Source organism: Ciona robusta, chromosome 5, assembly GCF_009617815.1.
Source record: "Ciona robusta chromosome 5, ASM961781v2".
Taxonomy (NCBI): domain Eukaryota; kingdom Metazoa; phylum Chordata; class Ascidiacea; order Phlebobranchia; family Cionidae; genus Ciona; species Ciona robusta.
The window spans coordinates 1,864,713-1,881,120 of NC_143239.1; the positions used below are offsets into that span (position 1 = coordinate 1,864,713).

The following is a 16,408-nucleotide window of genomic DNA, read 5'->3' on the forward strand; positions in this document are numbered from 1 at the left end:
AAATTGTAAAACGTACACAAATCCTACCCATGTGAATTTTATAAAAATATTTTACAAAAACTTGAAAAAATTGTGTTTTTTTGTATGTTTACAGAATAACAGATGCTGTGTACATAGGAGAACTATGTATGAGTGTTGCTCTTCCTGATTTGGAAATAACATACTCACTTCTAGCACTTGCATGCGAAAGACTTGATCAATTTAATGATGATTCCCATGCAGATGTCAAAATAGAGGTTGCTTTTCTTTTTTATTATAACTTATATTTACTATATTATAAATAATAGTTGTTACTTAATTAAACATTATTATATTATATATTATGTTCGTAGCAGCAGGCATGGCATAGTGGAAAATGCGGCATTGCTATTAATTATAAATATTACATATATTTAATATATTATATTATATTGGTTGTCTTTTTATTTATGCAGATGTTGAACTAGAATATTTAGTTATTTATATATTTTATATGAAATATCAATGGAATGTGATAGAATTCTTAACAAAAAAAAATCTTAAAAGTTGTGTGTATTTCTAATAAATTAGAAAAAGACAAATACTAATTACCCTTGCAACCTACTGTGTTACTTTGCACTGTAGATCTATTTGCACTGTAGAGCACAGTGGTTTAATCAATTTTTTTGTTATTATACTAGTATGCCAGGTTTAAAAATTGCATTTACAAATATCAGCTTTTATGCCCCTTTTTGACTGTAAAGACACTCAGTGTTATAGGACGTCCAACTTGAACTTAAAACAAAAAATATCAAAAACCAATCACCAACAAAGCTGCATTTTGTTGGCTTAAAATTAAAAGTGAAGCGTAAAAGGTGTTTTAAACAACCATGTAGACTGCATTCCAAAATTATATACAAATATTAACATATTAAAAACCACTTATTTCCCCAGAATAATTACAACTAAGTTTCCCAGGTACTAAACTGTTTTTTTTTGTAAACTACATTTCATAATCAAGTTGTATGTATTAGATTGACCAAGTACTGGACAGACTTCTTACTTACCGAATGGCATTCGCACAATCTGATATGATTTCTTGGGAAAAATTTCGGCAACAAAATTTCCAAGAAACCGTTGCCATGTTGCTTCTGTCTGGCAATCTTTACCAAGCAACTGTGATATGTTCAAGACATCATGTAATATTTGTTGTATAGTAGGGTGGGGCAAGATGGGACACCTTTAGCACCTAATATCCAAGTTTCCTGATTGGGTTTTAAACAATTAACAATGGTTTATAGGAGAGTGAGGATGCTGTTTTATAATTCTTTGAATGTTCTTGTTTACTACTAAATTGTACAAGAAAATGGAATGAAAAGGTGTCCCATCCTCCCCACCCTACTATATTTTATTATAAAAAAAAGTTTTTGTAATGAATTAAATCTTTAATAAGGAAACATTTAAAAATTGAAAATAAAAACATCAATTTTTTTTTCAACTTAATTTTTATAAAAGTCGAAAAATGTTTGTCAACAGATTAAACTTGTCGAAAGTTTGACAGCAGAAGATGGCAAGTTGTTTAAAACAATCAAATATAAAAAAATTAAATAAAAAATGTTTTTTTACCCCACTTTTATTTATATTAAAAAAAACGATTTTCAACAGATTGAGCTTGTTGAAAGTTTAAAAGCAGAAGATGGCAAGATGTTGAAAACAATGTTGAAAATGATTCCTGATGATGTTGAAATGACATCGTTGATTGATTTCTTGAAACATTTGTTACCACTCATCCTGTTGTCAGATATCCCTAATTCTGTTCAGGTAAATTAAAAAATATTTAAACTCCCATAATGTGCTGTAGATAACTTATACTACTCAGCAATTTTAAACAAAATAAAAATTGGTATCTGAGCCTGTATAAGTATAATGCATGTAATTTAATGGTGATGTCCTATGACAGAACAATGGGGCACCTGAGATATAGGTTTGAGTTTGCTTATTCCAAGGCTTCCAAAACCATTTGTTGTAAACCCTTTTAGTGAAAAAAACTCTAATTCTGCCTGGTTAAAATCATAAACAGCATATTAAATACCTAATCAAAGTAATTGGTCATAAATGACAAATGTTTGACCCCACAAGTTCTCACACTTTGTTTACATGGATTAAAATGACATAAAAATGACTTGTGTGTAATGCCTTTTGCAAAAGTTTTATTTTTTGGCCAAAATTCTGTGAATGCTACAACAAACTGCACTTTAGGTCCACATAACTTACATATATATAGAGTAGAAATACAAAATGGCGGCATATGTTGTATTTTATACAATTTAAAAACCTTTGTTTAACAGACCACAGTATCATGGATAAGCGAACACGCTCAAACTCTGGAGGAAGTTTCCAGTGATAGTTGGCCGGATAATGCGTTGAAACTCGCAACACTGTTTTTCGAGGTTCAGGAAAAACTCCTGGTGTCCGGTTTTCTAAGGTTTATATATGATCTCTTTACCATTTATATGTGTTTGTATTTATTTAGCATCATCATGACATTTCTGAGTATGGAACAATTGATATGAACTGTAAAAAATTGCTTACAAATTCTGAAAAGGGGGGCTTAAAATAAAAATGATTGTACTCTTGTATCAAAAATCTACTTAAAATTTAATATGTGTTATTATCTTTTATATGTATGCTTAATGGGTAGATGTGAACTTAATCAGTTATTGTGTAATGTATGTACAGTAAATATTATTAACATCAACGGCAGACAAAATTTGAAGGGGCAAAACTAATTTATATCATTACTGTTGTCTTTAAATAATTTTGCATTTGCAAATTCATCATTTAATAAATAAGGAATATGTTCTTCCGCCCTTGAATATCTAACACTTAATCACATAACGTGTAGCGACCACGCTTATTTCCTTCCAGTTAAATGTAAATATGTTTTTAACTGTAGGCGTGTTTTAACAACTGTTGTTTTGTCGCTATATCCTGTCTTTTTGTTTAAAATATTTTTAAATTTTCGCTACCGTAAACCAAGAGCGAATAAAAATTATTATGATATTATTTTTATACAGCAAGAAACTGAGTTCAATGCATCATGTAAACAAAGATCAATCTGACAAAGTTTCTCAACTTCGTTTGTTGATTTCGCAACTGCAAGCTTTACAGAAACTTCAAACCAAGTATGCGTGTGATGTTTCCTTGAAGGAATTTACAAAGGTAAAAAAATCTATTTATTTATGTATTTTGGTGGAATAAATTAGTACATTGTTTATTTTGCTAAAAAAATTATCTAAATATGCAGAACTAAAAAAAAAAAAAAAAAAAAAAAAATACACAGTTTGTTTATGTATTTTGGTGGAATAATTTCATAATTAATTTAAATTCCTCCCCCCAAAAAATGATTGGTTAAAGTAGTGATGCCTTTCTAAATAACCCTTTAGAAAAATTACCTTTGATGGGTAACAGTGTTAATTTCAATTACATTGAATTTGTGTTTAATCGCTTTGGCAGTAGGAAGCATCCTTTAAAGTTAAACAGTTTCAACACTCTTCAACTTTCTGATTAATTTGTCTTCATATGTGAATTGATAATATATATATATATATGCATATAAAGCTCATTTAGGAGTACGTATTTAAATCTTATTTCAAAATAGGTATAATATTTAATATTTATTCATTTTGATTTATTTTATTCAAAATATGTAGGAAACCACGTTATCTCTCACATTTCGATTGTTGGATAAAATAAACACACCTGAACTTATACCTGGCTCGTTTCAAACCACAGTACGACCATATATGGAAGAACATCAATTATCAGAAGAATCCACTTTATTACCATATATAACGGTGGGTCATTTTTCTGCATATGTTCATACACCTCGGATGATATTCTCGGCTACTGCTAAAGTTAGTCGTTCACAGTTACTATTGGTTACCGCAGTTTTTTAGTCGGCCGGCTAACTTTTTGTGCATTACTTACAGAAGTTAGTCGGTCAAAATCGGCCAACTAAATATTAGTTGGTCGATTTAAGCGGCGACTAGTTTAGTCGGTAGCAGAGAATACCACCCCTCATGTGCTTTTAAAAGTCTAACATTAGAAATTTATTGCATTTTTTTTTTTTTTTATCACGGTAGGTCATTTTTCTGCGTAAGTTCATACACCTCTTGTACTTTTAAAACAACACATTTTAACCACCAAGTACAGCACTGCAACCACTATGGCAGTTTAAACCAAATCATTTCCGAAATATTTTTCTGTGCAGTTATATTTTAATTTACATTTAATGAAAACATTTTTTTATAAGTTATGTTACTAAAACATTTCACTTAACAGAACATACTAGAGAATTGCCACAATAATATGTGGGGGGCTTTACAATCGTTGTCGGAAAGAAAGGGAGCAGCTATTATAAAGTGTTTGAAAGATGAAAAGGTAATCTACCCCAAATATATGGCTACTTAATTAATAGTCTTGCATGTGTTGTTTTTAAACTGTTTAAAATGTACGTTTTTAAACATCACGAACAGAAATACATTTAAATATATAGTAGGCTTGGGGAAGTCAGGACACCTTTAGCACGTAATATCCAAATATCTTTATCAGGTTTTAAACAATTGACATTGGTCCGTGGAAGTTGTAAGGGCATGGTTTTATAATTCTTTGAATGTTGTTTCTACCTTGGTTTGTTTTAGCCTAAATTAATATTATATCTTTTATATGTTAAGGTACAAGTGAAAGCTGTTGCAGTAATTGCTAAGAAAGCATCATCACCCTGGTCACATGATGTAAAAACCTTGGTACAAAATGCACTGAAGAAATGTGAAGATAAAGAAATATCAACTCAAGTAAACATTCGTTATTGGACATAGAGTTTTTATTCATTAAGTGGTTACTAATGGGTTGTTCAAATTATTAGCCATACATAAAAATAAGACAAATTCCCCAAATACATATACGCATAGGGATGTGCCGAGCCGAGCCCGAACTCAAAAGCTCGTGCCCGAGCGTCTCCTTTATTGACGCTCGGCGCTCGGCTGAAAACTGGGCCGAGCGCCGAGCTTTATGCTATAATGTTGCAGGCGAGAGCGAAAAATATTAAAAATGAAAAAAGTGAAGCTACTAAGAGATAACGAGACTAGTCAGCGTAGCTTTCTCCTTAATTATTTTTCGTTCGTTGTGAATTTGCTCTCTCGCAAGTAACGAATCGCAACTTCAGCGAATTTGCCCGTATCGAATTACAGCCGGTGTCGAATTACACGAGCGCCCAATGTTTTCGTATCACATTTTAAATAAAAAGCCAAAAACTCTTAAACTTTTTTATAATGAAATAATATAAATTGCTGCAACCACGGTTTTGCAACCACAGGGTTTTGCAACCCCTAAGCCACCTTTACCGCAGACACGCACGCAGCCAGAAAGTGCTAAGACGCACACACACACGCGTTGCATTCAATATAACATTCCTTCGCTTGGAATTGGAACAATTTTTCATTCAATTGTTAGGTCACGTGTCCTATCGCAACGGAACTATTAATTATGACGTTTTATAATATAACAATCGGGAGGAATGTGCCCACTGCCCAAGTTGGCAGCCCAACCAACCACGAGATCAAAACATCGTGTATCAGCGTCACATTTTTACACTCTGCGCCGGCGTATGAAATAAAGGAAGACGCATGCGGTAGCATACATTTCACACGTAACAAACGAAGCAATCGTTGTGAATTTATTCTCGTGAAAAATGACGTAATGAAACTCTGGTTCTCGTGCGGTGCCATCAAACGATGTTTTTTTGGCTTCTGTCCAAGCTCGACCGGGACGATACTTTGTAATATCATATTACAATTTATGTTGGTTATAATTTACTGATAGCGTCGCTCCTCGCTCTTATATTTGCACCAATTAAAATTCACATAATCGCGATTTACCTGCATTAAACTAATCATCAGAAACAAAAATTATACACAAACTACAGATCGTATGAAAGCGAATAAAACACGATTGTTTTCCAACAATCTCGTTTGCGATGTAACGATCGTAAAGGTTTATTCTGACGTAAATAATCGTTACATTATCCAAGATGAACATGCGTAGAAACTTGCTAGTTGTGCCACTGGCTGTAACAGTTATAAATAATTTTTTAATTAAATATTTTTTGTATGAATTTTACATTTTGCAACAGTAGGAATTATAAAAAGCGAGACGCGTCTTTAACCGCAAACCACGTGTTCTGTATTATTTTGATTAGCTGCGCTTTTCGGCTGAATAGGAACGCATTCTCGTATGCCTTTCTCCTTGATGACGTCATAGGTGCTCGGGCTCGGGCTCGTGCCGAGCTTTTCGTTAAAGCTCGGCGCTCGGCGAACCCGAGCTTTTTCAACTTCAGCACATCCCTATATACGCACAAAGAAAAATACATCGTAAGTATAAGCTGGCACGAGGTGTATGAAACAGAACACCCTTGGTATAACGACTGCTGTTTGCCGTCTGCGCGAGGATAAGGTAAGTTACATCCATTCATTCTATTGATTCATTTCCACCAAACTTTAAATTGTCTGCTTCTGCTTCCAGGCGTGATATATTACTAAGGTTTCTGGCATTTTTTCAAATTTATAAAGTTTTTTACAGTAAAATTTTTGTCTGCCATGCAGCAAGACACATAACCCTGACAAAGTTTCGCTACAGAGCAGACAAAACACTGATATTTTATTGAAATGTATTTAAAAATTATTTTGCCAGAAGATCAGTTGTCTATAAAACTATTAAATATAAAATGGTTTTTCTTTTGTAGGAATCCTCTTTAAAACAGTTATATGTTGAATGCAAGGCTGTTTTGAAACATTGTGTTTGTTTGGAGAGTCTTCCAGTAATTGCAGCAAAATATGGGATTAATACAGTTGATCATAAAGCTGTTTCTTGTCATAAGGTTAGTTGTTATTTACACTCGAATTAGAAATTGTTTTTTTTATATGATATCACTTTGTGTTTGTTAAGATTTATTTAAAAATTGTGTGGCACAAAGTAGGGTATACATGGGCAAATGTTTTCTGAATTGGTTTTCTGGCACCTCTAAACTTAATTTGCCATAAATTTTCAGCTGAAAATAAAAATAAAAAAAAAATAAAAAAAATAATTACAAACATAGTTGCATATATGGTATTTTAAGACCAAAAAAACACAAGAAAAGCACCAACTTACACCTAGTGACTTATGTAGTACTCCAAACAAGTAGGTACAGGGTGTATGAAACTGAGCACCCAAATTATAATGACTGCCATTACCCTACTGTAGAGGGTAAATAAGTTACGACATTTATTTTTTTCTATCATGTAGAGACTTGTTCGGCGTTTATTATCAGAAGATACGACAGAAGCATTCACCGATGCCGTTTATGTTGCCAACTTATTTACTGACCAACCTCAGTTATATGTTTATAAACACCAAGTTATATCTTTAATATTAAAAGGAAAAGTAAGTGATATGATCTATTACTGGATATTACTGGATATTAGCAGTATCTTAAATATCTGTATCATATAGACCAAGTTATCAGTTTTATAAATATTACTTCAGTGGTGTAATCTGTATTAACGTATAAATCAAATTATCAGTTTTATAAGTATTATAATTTTGTTGTATGTCATAAATATTTTTTTGACTTTAATAGGAAAGCAGTAAGTCATTTATACAATATTATGTAAATTTGCAAACGTATAAGTGTAAATTGAAACTGGTCAAATATGTGTTATAAAAATACATGACACCTTACTAAAAGTACTTTTAACTAAATCATACTTTAGAGTTGCAACATGTTTTAAAGCCATATTTCACTTAGTTTGAATCCCTTTTTGTCTAAATTACCTTAGAAACCTGGAAACTCCCTTAGAAAAACATCACAATTCAGCATTAACTAAATTAATTCAAATATTTTGGTTGCAGTCGGAAGATTGTTTGAATATTCTTGACCAAAATGTTTCGCTCGCTGTGGAGTTAGGAGAGCATGCTCTTAAATACACCATATCTATACTGGATGAAAGTGATTCTGTATTTAAAGAAGAGAGAGCAAATTGCTGTGCGTCTGTTCTGTGCATGCTGGATCATATGTTATGTAACAGTGGGAAATGGGTTGGGTTAAACTTTGCGCTTCAAAGGGAGTGGAATGAAGACATTGTGCTTGTGAAGAACATTTATACATTACAGGTAAAATGTGATAATGTTTCAAGCCATAGGCGCCGATTTTTTTAAATTGTAGAAGAGGCCACGTTTATGATGACGTCATTCGTTTTGCAGAAATTAGGAAAATACGGTATACGCGAGTTTTTATCACTCGCGCCAAAACACGATTAAGCTGTAGCGATTGAGCGACCACCCCCTACAAAGCTATACTTTCCATGGCAGCAGTAACAATAACGGCGACTATTAAAGTTTGCAAAAACTGCTGCCTATCGTTCATGCGGGTATGAAACTGGCAAAATCACACAGTCAAACTCGTTCACTGTTCGTTGTTCGTACGATACGCATGACGTTGTTCGTACGATACGCACACGAACATTAATGATACCTCAAGAAACATCAATGCTGTTGATTATTACATAGGTCTTATTATTGTACAGATCTAGTGTTTGTGGGGTTTTTAAATCATTAAAACTGTTTGTAGATCGTTTTTAAGCGATTCGCAACATAGGCTTTGCCTGTCAATAGTTACTTTCGATGACGTATTAATTTACGAGCAGCTAAAGATTGTTAAAAAATATGTAGCAAGCACCTATGTCTGCAGATGGTTGTTAAAGTACTTAATTGAATCCAAGGACATCCATCACGCAAAAAGATTAAACCGTTAAGTTAAAGCTTTAATGTGTTTAATACAGACCAATGTATGTGTTATTTGTTTTATTTTGATACAGTCGATGTATAACCGTATTTGCAAAGGCGCTAGCCATATACTCATAGCAAGCTGTTTAAAGTATAAAACTAACGTATGTTCACTTTTCGTTAAAGTTTTAATAAACAGTCTCCACCGTAAACGTAGACTATTCAGTTTGCTTTCTCCTGAATTGCTGATAATGAACGCTTATTATGACAGCAATAATCGACGCATCAAATAATAATATGACGCAAATAATCAACGTTTGAATCGCTACTATGTCGTAACAAAGCATTATGCGTGGACGCGTGGTTGAGAAAAAACATTACGGAAAATGATCGTTGTTACGCCAATCGAGGGCGTAATAACTGAGTACGTTTGAATATATAGTTCTTTAGCTATTTATGGGCTTAAAACGACTAGTTCTTTTTAATTATAAACGGATTTTATTAATAAAATGCAGTTATATGCAGCAGGTGCTGCACCTTCTGCATAATATCCAGAGTAGGCCGGCCTCGTCTGCACCATATAAAACGGCGCCCATGTTTCAAGCTATCAGTAGCAACCTGGGTGTTAAGGTAATAGCCAACTCTGGCCTTAATAGAACCCCTGGTCTGCCACGTAGGACCTCATCCATATGAATTAAAATGTATAAGGATTTCCATACACTATAATGTCTTATGCATTACATTATATATATCTACAGGTAAAACACAATGAAGTTTTATCATTGACCAAATACAAACTTGATTCATGTCGAGACAACATTTTGTCACAAAATCTGATGCATAATAGCGACTCACCAAATCAAAGTGCACGGATTTTGCCACATGTAAGTTTTGCTGTTTAAATCTCCTACAGCAGTTGTTCTTAAACTTCTTTTATGCTTTACCCTTTTAACAAAGATGCTTATCAGATTTACCCCAATATGTAATATAGCGCTCATTTATTAAAAAGCAAAAACAACTAATTACATCAGTTATATTTAATGCGACATATGCGCTAGCTTTTTGGCAATGAGTTGTTCAATGTCTAGTAAAGTACTACAAATGGCACAATTTTTCTGTCTCTTTAACTGATGTGGATTTTGATTGGTAGCTCATTTTCCATCTAAAACGAGGAATTTACCCCCTGGGGTATATTTACCCAGTTTAAGAAATGCTGTTCTACAGTGAGCATGCCATGGCTTTTGTCATTTAAGCCAGAATTATTAAACACTGGCTATTTTGGTAAACAGACACTTACATTCTGTTTAGATACCACCAATCTATAATTAAATTATAAATGTCTCACAGGTAAGTGACTTATCAATGGAATGTAAGTCACAAATATACAACAAGCACGACCAAAGCAATATAAGGTGAACATATATCTGCACATGTTCGCTATTACCTTTAATGAATGAATGTTACTTACTTTATTCTCGCATGGCTGGAAAACGAAAGTCATTATAACCCTGGTGTTTTGTTTCATACACCACGTGCCAGAGTTACCATGTACGTACCTTTGTGTAGGCTTTTTTTGCGGAATTTTTTCATTTTTAACTGATAATTTGAACAACCCATTAGTGACCATAGCATTAGAGCAATTGCTGTTTGGTGTCTTTCCCAAGGACATATATGCCCACAACAATGTATGTAATATATACCCGCGTTTATAGTTTAGATATATTGTTTCAACACATAAACAAAGCATAATACTTTGCAGTGTTCTTAGGCAAGATGCCTAATGGTCATTGCTTCAACCCAAAAACTTAGTTTAGAAAAAAATTACATAACTTGCATATTGTATGGTGGGGGAAGATGGGACACATTTAGCACATAATATTCAAATATCCTAATCGTGTTTTAAACAATTAACATCGGTCTATGGGAGTCGTGAGGATACGGTTTTAAAATTCTTTGATTATTCTTTGTTTACTACCAATTGGGCTAAGAAAAAGAATGAAAAGGTGTCCCATCTTCTCCCACCTTACTATACTTAATAACTTGTAAATGGGAACAAAATGTTTAAGAAAATACCCCTATATTAATAACTTAAATAAGCTAACCTGCTATATGAAGATAATAAGTCACATTGTTTCATTAATTCCAGTGACTCTGGTGATGGAGATAAAAGGAATAATTCATTCACTTCATATGCAATGATGTTGGATTTAGCAAGATTACTAGGCTACCCTCCATTCACAATTGAGTCTTCTGTGATCATCCACACAGCCGTAAATATGCAGCAGCAACTTGCCATTCAACTTTCCCAGTAAGTTTTACTTTTGCATAAAATTTTTTGAAAAGTGTAAAAAGTTGCTTATTATAAATTTTACTGTCAAAATCGGTTTTTAAATCTAAATTTTAAAATAAATTTAATGACTCCTAAAAAAATGGGAATACTTTAGCTGAAACGGATGTCTTTTGCATTTTAAAATCAAGTTGTAATTTTATTTCTTTGTATTACTAGTTGCTTTATACATTTTAAATTTTTAACTATTTGTTTCTTTCTGCAGTGAATTGTTCAGTTACGCCCCAACAGCTAAAACTGCTGTTACCTTGTTACAAGTTTCGCAAATATTGCTCCAGCAAATAAAACAAGTTGATACCTATCCACAACTTCTTCTAGGTAAGAATTTGCTAATATTAGCTGTTTTTACAATGTTTATATACGTTATGTTTAAAACAGGCCAAATTTGACTTATATCCCAGGGCCCTGACAAGGACCTCACCCTAAGAGAATTAATTTATTTAGAATATGTTTTTTATTTTCTAATTTTAATTTACATGCTTTTTTACCAAGTCCTTATTTTTTCTTTATTTTAGTTAATTTTAAATTGTTGTGAGTTTATCTTGTGTTAGACTTACCAGCCATGCTTGTAAGTTTTTTACCAAGTCCTTATTTTTTCCTTATTTTAGTTAATTTTAAATCGTTGTGAGTTTACCTTGTGTTAGACTTACCAGCCATGCTTGTAAGTAATCAAAACATTTTTTTTAATCTTTATTTGTGAGGGTGAGGTTCTTGTCAAGACCTGGGATTTAGACCAGATTTAGCCCATTACCCCAACACCCGGAAAGCCCATTTGCGACACCTCATCGCAGTCAGAGGCAAATTATTGGCACCATTTTTTTTATCCTTGTGTGCTTACGAGTTACCACACCTTTCAACTTTATGTTTTTAATGATTTCTTGCATGATTTTTATGTGATATGGCATAAAAATACACAATTACAGTGGTTTTCTAATGGAAACACACAGTCAAAATATACGCACTCACATGTAATGCAATGTTTTTTATAGAAATCCAAAATCTTGTATCTTCTGCTGCATCATGCTGTGATCGAAATAAACTGATATCAATTCTCTCATTTATTGAAGTTTGTAACTTGGCTGTTGAATTACATCTAGCGTCTGATGCCAACGCAAAGTCATGCCTTGCCCAGGTTGTTACAGTAACAATCTTTAAATTTTAGTTTTTTGCATTTATTTTGGGATTTTTTGTAGGACTTTATCTTGTGAATAATTTTAAATTTTTAAGAATTTTTTATTCAAGTTTATTAAAACATAGCATATATATAAATATAAAGAAAGAGATTTTACTTGTATTTTTTTTTAAAACATAAAAAATAATATTAGAAAAAGTAAATTACCTCTAAATTACCAGTTTTTCATTAAAAATTTTTTGTTTTACACTCTAGTGCAAGAATGCGGCTCCAAAAGTTCGTAAAAACAAATACGAGCACAGTGATTGGTTGCATGGCTGGTACAAGGAAGATGATGGTCTAACTTTAAAAAGTTCAGTTGTCATGCCAATGCTCAAACAATTCATCAGCTCAATTATACAAACTGATGGTATTTTCACTATTTTGTATTAATTTTTTTTGTGCCTTGTTTTTTTTTTTGTTTTCGTTTAACTAGTAATTAAACTCTTCACAAATTTGGATTTTTTTCTTATAAATAATGTTAGTTACAACTTTATTTGTTTTTTATTTTGTGTTGGATGGCAACAATTTTTTAAAACTTAGTATGTATATTAAGCAAATGTGCAAAAAAGAGAGAGTCAAAGTAACGTATGGTGGGGTGGGAAAAGATGGGGCACCTTTAGAGCGTTTAGCACATAATATCCAAATATCATGATCGTGTTTTAAACAATTAAAAATGGTCTTTGGCTAGGAAACGGTTTTATCATTCTTTAAATGTTCTTTGTTTACTACCAAATTGCCTGAAAAAATAGAACAAAAAGTTTTCCCATCTCCCCCACCCTACCATATTTATTTGTAAATTCAGCAAATTTGCAGAAAAAAAGCAAAAGCAATATAGCATGTATTATTAGCTAAGGTGCCCCTCAAATATTTTCCAAACATAGAAAAATTCAAAAGTACTTATTTTACCGTTTTTCTATATCTATATGTTAGTGGATAATAGTATTATTTACACTACACACGTTAGTATTTTAACCAAAGTATTCAAAATATTATTCCAGGTTTATCATTATGTTGCACCCAACCACAAGATATGCAATCTACGAGAATTAAGTTGGCAGTGTTATATGACGGGCTCATGAAAATATCTGTAGTTTTAAAAAACTCCCACCATTACATGCTTGCTCTACAGTGGATGATCAAGACAATACAAACCACAATATCTTTCATTTGCAACCACAGGGCTTTCTTTTATGTAAGTGTCTTCAATTTTTAATTAATATCTGGGGTGGCATTTTTTCTAAACTAGTCGCCGCCTAAATTGACCAACTAAAATTTAGTCGTCGGATTTTGACCCACTATGTTCTGTAATGAGTAAAGGTGGCCGTACACAGTATCCGGCGTGCGAATTGGCTTGCGAAGTCGTATGCAAACCCATTACCGAGTTCTGCATGCGGCAGCGAAATCCGGACAAAACAGACAAAACGGACGAATTCCGGATACTGTGTACAGCCACCTTTATGCACAAAAATTTGGTTAACGAAATTTAAAAAACGCGGTTACCAATAGTAACAGCGATCGACCAACTTTAGTCCGTATCCGAGAATACCATTCCTGGTCTGGCTGTGAATCAGTGGTTTGGGTTAATATTAATAACCAAAGTATACTGGGTTCAATGCTCGATGCTGCTATCATTGTTGCTGTGTCTTTAGGAAAAGAGCTTACCACAATGGTCACTGATAGGTTATCTAGTTTTGTCAGATTGTGAGCCATTAAAAAATAAAAAAAATTATGACACTTGGTCTAATGACTGTCGTTGCCCTTTCATTTTGGTCTAAAAAATTGTCATTTATTCATGATACTATTTAAACACTAATCAGCCATATAGTCTCTATAACTTATGCAGAAGACTGAGGAGTTCCAGGTAAAGTCTGTTAAAATTACAATGTATATATATACCTTATGTTAAAAATAGAATCTCACCTAATAGAATATAATTGTGTAGAAAACTGATGAGTTAACTGCAATGAGTGGACTGTTAATGCACACCATTAAGAAGGGCATGGATGAACAGATACAACATACTGAAGTACTCGTGGAAAAGGTATTTATCTACAACAACATTTCTTATGGTGCTATGGTTGAAAACTATATTCCAGCAGTTTCTTAGGCATGAGCTTTTTTAATGTTAATGTTATGTGTATGTTGTAACAGGTATTCATTATCAATATATTGTCATTATTTGTTGCCTGCTACTATATCACAGCCCAAGACTAATAAGATTAACCGAGTTCCTGACACGACCACCCCAGACTGTATAAGTCGTGTCTTTACCACATTTTGTTTTTTTTAGAAGTTTAACTTGAAAATAATAAAACATAAAAGGCTCGTTTGTCTGCTAGGTGTAGTGCTTCCAATTAAATGTAAATAGGTTTTTAACTCTAACAGGTTTTAATAACTGTTGTTTTGTCGCTATATCCTGTCTTTTTGTTTAAAATATTTCCTAATCTTTGCTACTGTCGAAGATACAAATAAAGGTATTATTTGTAAACTTACAAAATTGTTTCCATGCTAGGTGTTGCTTGCAGTGAAACCAGATGTCAACTTAGCAATTGGATTCCTCATGGCTGTTGGTGAAACTAGGTCTATGGGAGTGCTGGAAAATATTTGTCTATCAGCAGGGAATAACTACACAACTATCACAGTTGGTTTAATTTCTACATTTGCAAAGTTTTCGCTTAGAGCACGTTTTATCAACAGTCTTTAAATACAACACAGCTTTTAATCTATTTTCTTTTTTTAGTCATATTTTTGTGCACAAATAGGATATTATTTATTAAAAACATGGAAAAAAAAGTTTAAACATAACAACAATTTAATTCACCATCTAATAAAATAATGAAGTATCCTAATATTTAAGATTAAAAAGAATTAATAGTAAAAAAGTTGTTTATACATAATGTTTTTTATTGTGACCATTAACAGACAGCAAACTGACATTAAGTAGAATTTACTCAATTTAGTGGAAGTGGAGAAATGACTAAATAAATATTTTACAAAAAACATTTAAAACACGATTGAATCTTAAAATGTACAGTTTGTAGCTTTTAACTAAATGATGAAATGTAATACAGTTACATTCTTCTATGTGGCTGTTCTGTACCATGTTAAGGTATTTTGTAACTTCAATTACAATTGCAGGCAACAGCAGAAGCTGGCTTGTATATTTCAAGGTTTCATGGTTTGCTTTCCCATGTACCAAAGTACAGAATGTTGCTGCTTGATGCAAAGTGGGCATATACATTCACATCACTCAAGGTAGGCTTTGTGGAATTTCTTTTTTTTTGTTTTTTTTCCCTTATGACCCAATCTTCGGGTTAATCCTCATTAAACCCCCCAATCCCTATTACATGGGTCGTGTCTTTACGCACACTTTTATTTCTATTATAAGTTTAGCTTGATAATAATTAAACATAAATGGCTTGTTTGTCTGCTAGGTGTAGCGACCAGGCTTAATTTCTTCCAATTAAATGTAAATATGTTTTTAACTCTAAACATGTTTTAACAACTGTTATTTTGTCGCTATATCTTGTATTTTGTTTAAAATATTTCTTAATCTTCGCTACCGTAAGCGAAAAGACAAATAAACTTAATATTATTATGTTATTACTTTTGATGTGAATATAAAGTTACCAATAATATTGTATTACCTAGATCCCTGTGGATGGCATACTCCAGTCTACTTTACAATGGAAACAAGCATTCCTATTTAAATTAATCACTCATCCATTGATTACTGGAAGTTTGTTGAAAAGTTATTGCAAGTAAGATTACAAAAATGTTTTTTTTTGTAAAAATTATATTTTTTGTGCTGTAGTACAGCGGTTAGAGCACTTGCTTAATAACCAGAATATCCTGGGTTCAAGGCTTGTTGCTGGCCAACATTGTGTATGTTTTTTTAGGAAATACGCTTAATAAATGTTCTTTTTCCTCTCTTTATAAAATACACTAAAATGAACTAATGACGGTAATGGGTTGTCCAAACTGCCAGCCATACAGAAAAAAGCAACACTCAAATAACTAATAATATAAAAAAAGGGGATATGAAGTGTATAATATAGTACACCTGTGTTAAATTTTCCAAAATTGCTTTTGCATTCAAAGAAAAA

At 32.6% G+C, this 16,408-nt stretch overlaps 1 protein-coding gene across 1 annotated transcript in view; it reads left to right on the top strand.

Moving 5' to 3' along the window:
- The window catches only part of LOC149735451 (kinetochore-associated protein 1-like), a 31,879-nt gene that overhangs the window by 7,045 nt on the left and 8,426 nt on the right, over nucleotides 1-16,408 (top strand). The window contains exons 12-33 of the mRNA XM_089878339.1: nucleotides 95-236; nucleotides 993-1,157; nucleotides 1,624-1,779; nucleotides 2,307-2,443; nucleotides 3,036-3,180; nucleotides 3,672-3,815; nucleotides 4,303-4,401; nucleotides 4,695-4,814; nucleotides 6,761-6,895; nucleotides 7,303-7,440; nucleotides 7,909-8,169; nucleotides 9,540-9,665; nucleotides 10,129-10,193; nucleotides 10,928-11,089; nucleotides 11,334-11,446; nucleotides 12,118-12,260; nucleotides 12,516-12,669; nucleotides 13,301-13,494; nucleotides 14,245-14,343; nucleotides 14,815-14,943; nucleotides 15,441-15,557; nucleotides 15,954-16,063. Coding sequence (XP_089734465.1) covers nucleotides 95-236; nucleotides 993-1,157; nucleotides 1,624-1,779; nucleotides 2,307-2,443; nucleotides 3,036-3,180; nucleotides 3,672-3,815; nucleotides 4,303-4,401; nucleotides 4,695-4,814; nucleotides 6,761-6,895; nucleotides 7,303-7,440; nucleotides 7,909-8,169; nucleotides 9,540-9,665; nucleotides 10,129-10,193; nucleotides 10,928-11,089; nucleotides 11,334-11,446; nucleotides 12,118-12,260; nucleotides 12,516-12,669; nucleotides 13,301-13,494; nucleotides 14,245-14,343; nucleotides 14,815-14,943; nucleotides 15,441-15,557; nucleotides 15,954-16,063 — 3,054 coding nt within the window. The remainder of the gene's footprint in view (nucleotides 1-94; nucleotides 237-992; nucleotides 1,158-1,623; nucleotides 1,780-2,306; nucleotides 2,444-3,035; nucleotides 3,181-3,671; nucleotides 3,816-4,302; nucleotides 4,402-4,694; nucleotides 4,815-6,760; nucleotides 6,896-7,302; nucleotides 7,441-7,908; nucleotides 8,170-9,539; nucleotides 9,666-10,128; nucleotides 10,194-10,927; nucleotides 11,090-11,333; nucleotides 11,447-12,117; nucleotides 12,261-12,515; nucleotides 12,670-13,300; nucleotides 13,495-14,244; nucleotides 14,344-14,814; nucleotides 14,944-15,440; nucleotides 15,558-15,953; nucleotides 16,064-16,408) is intronic.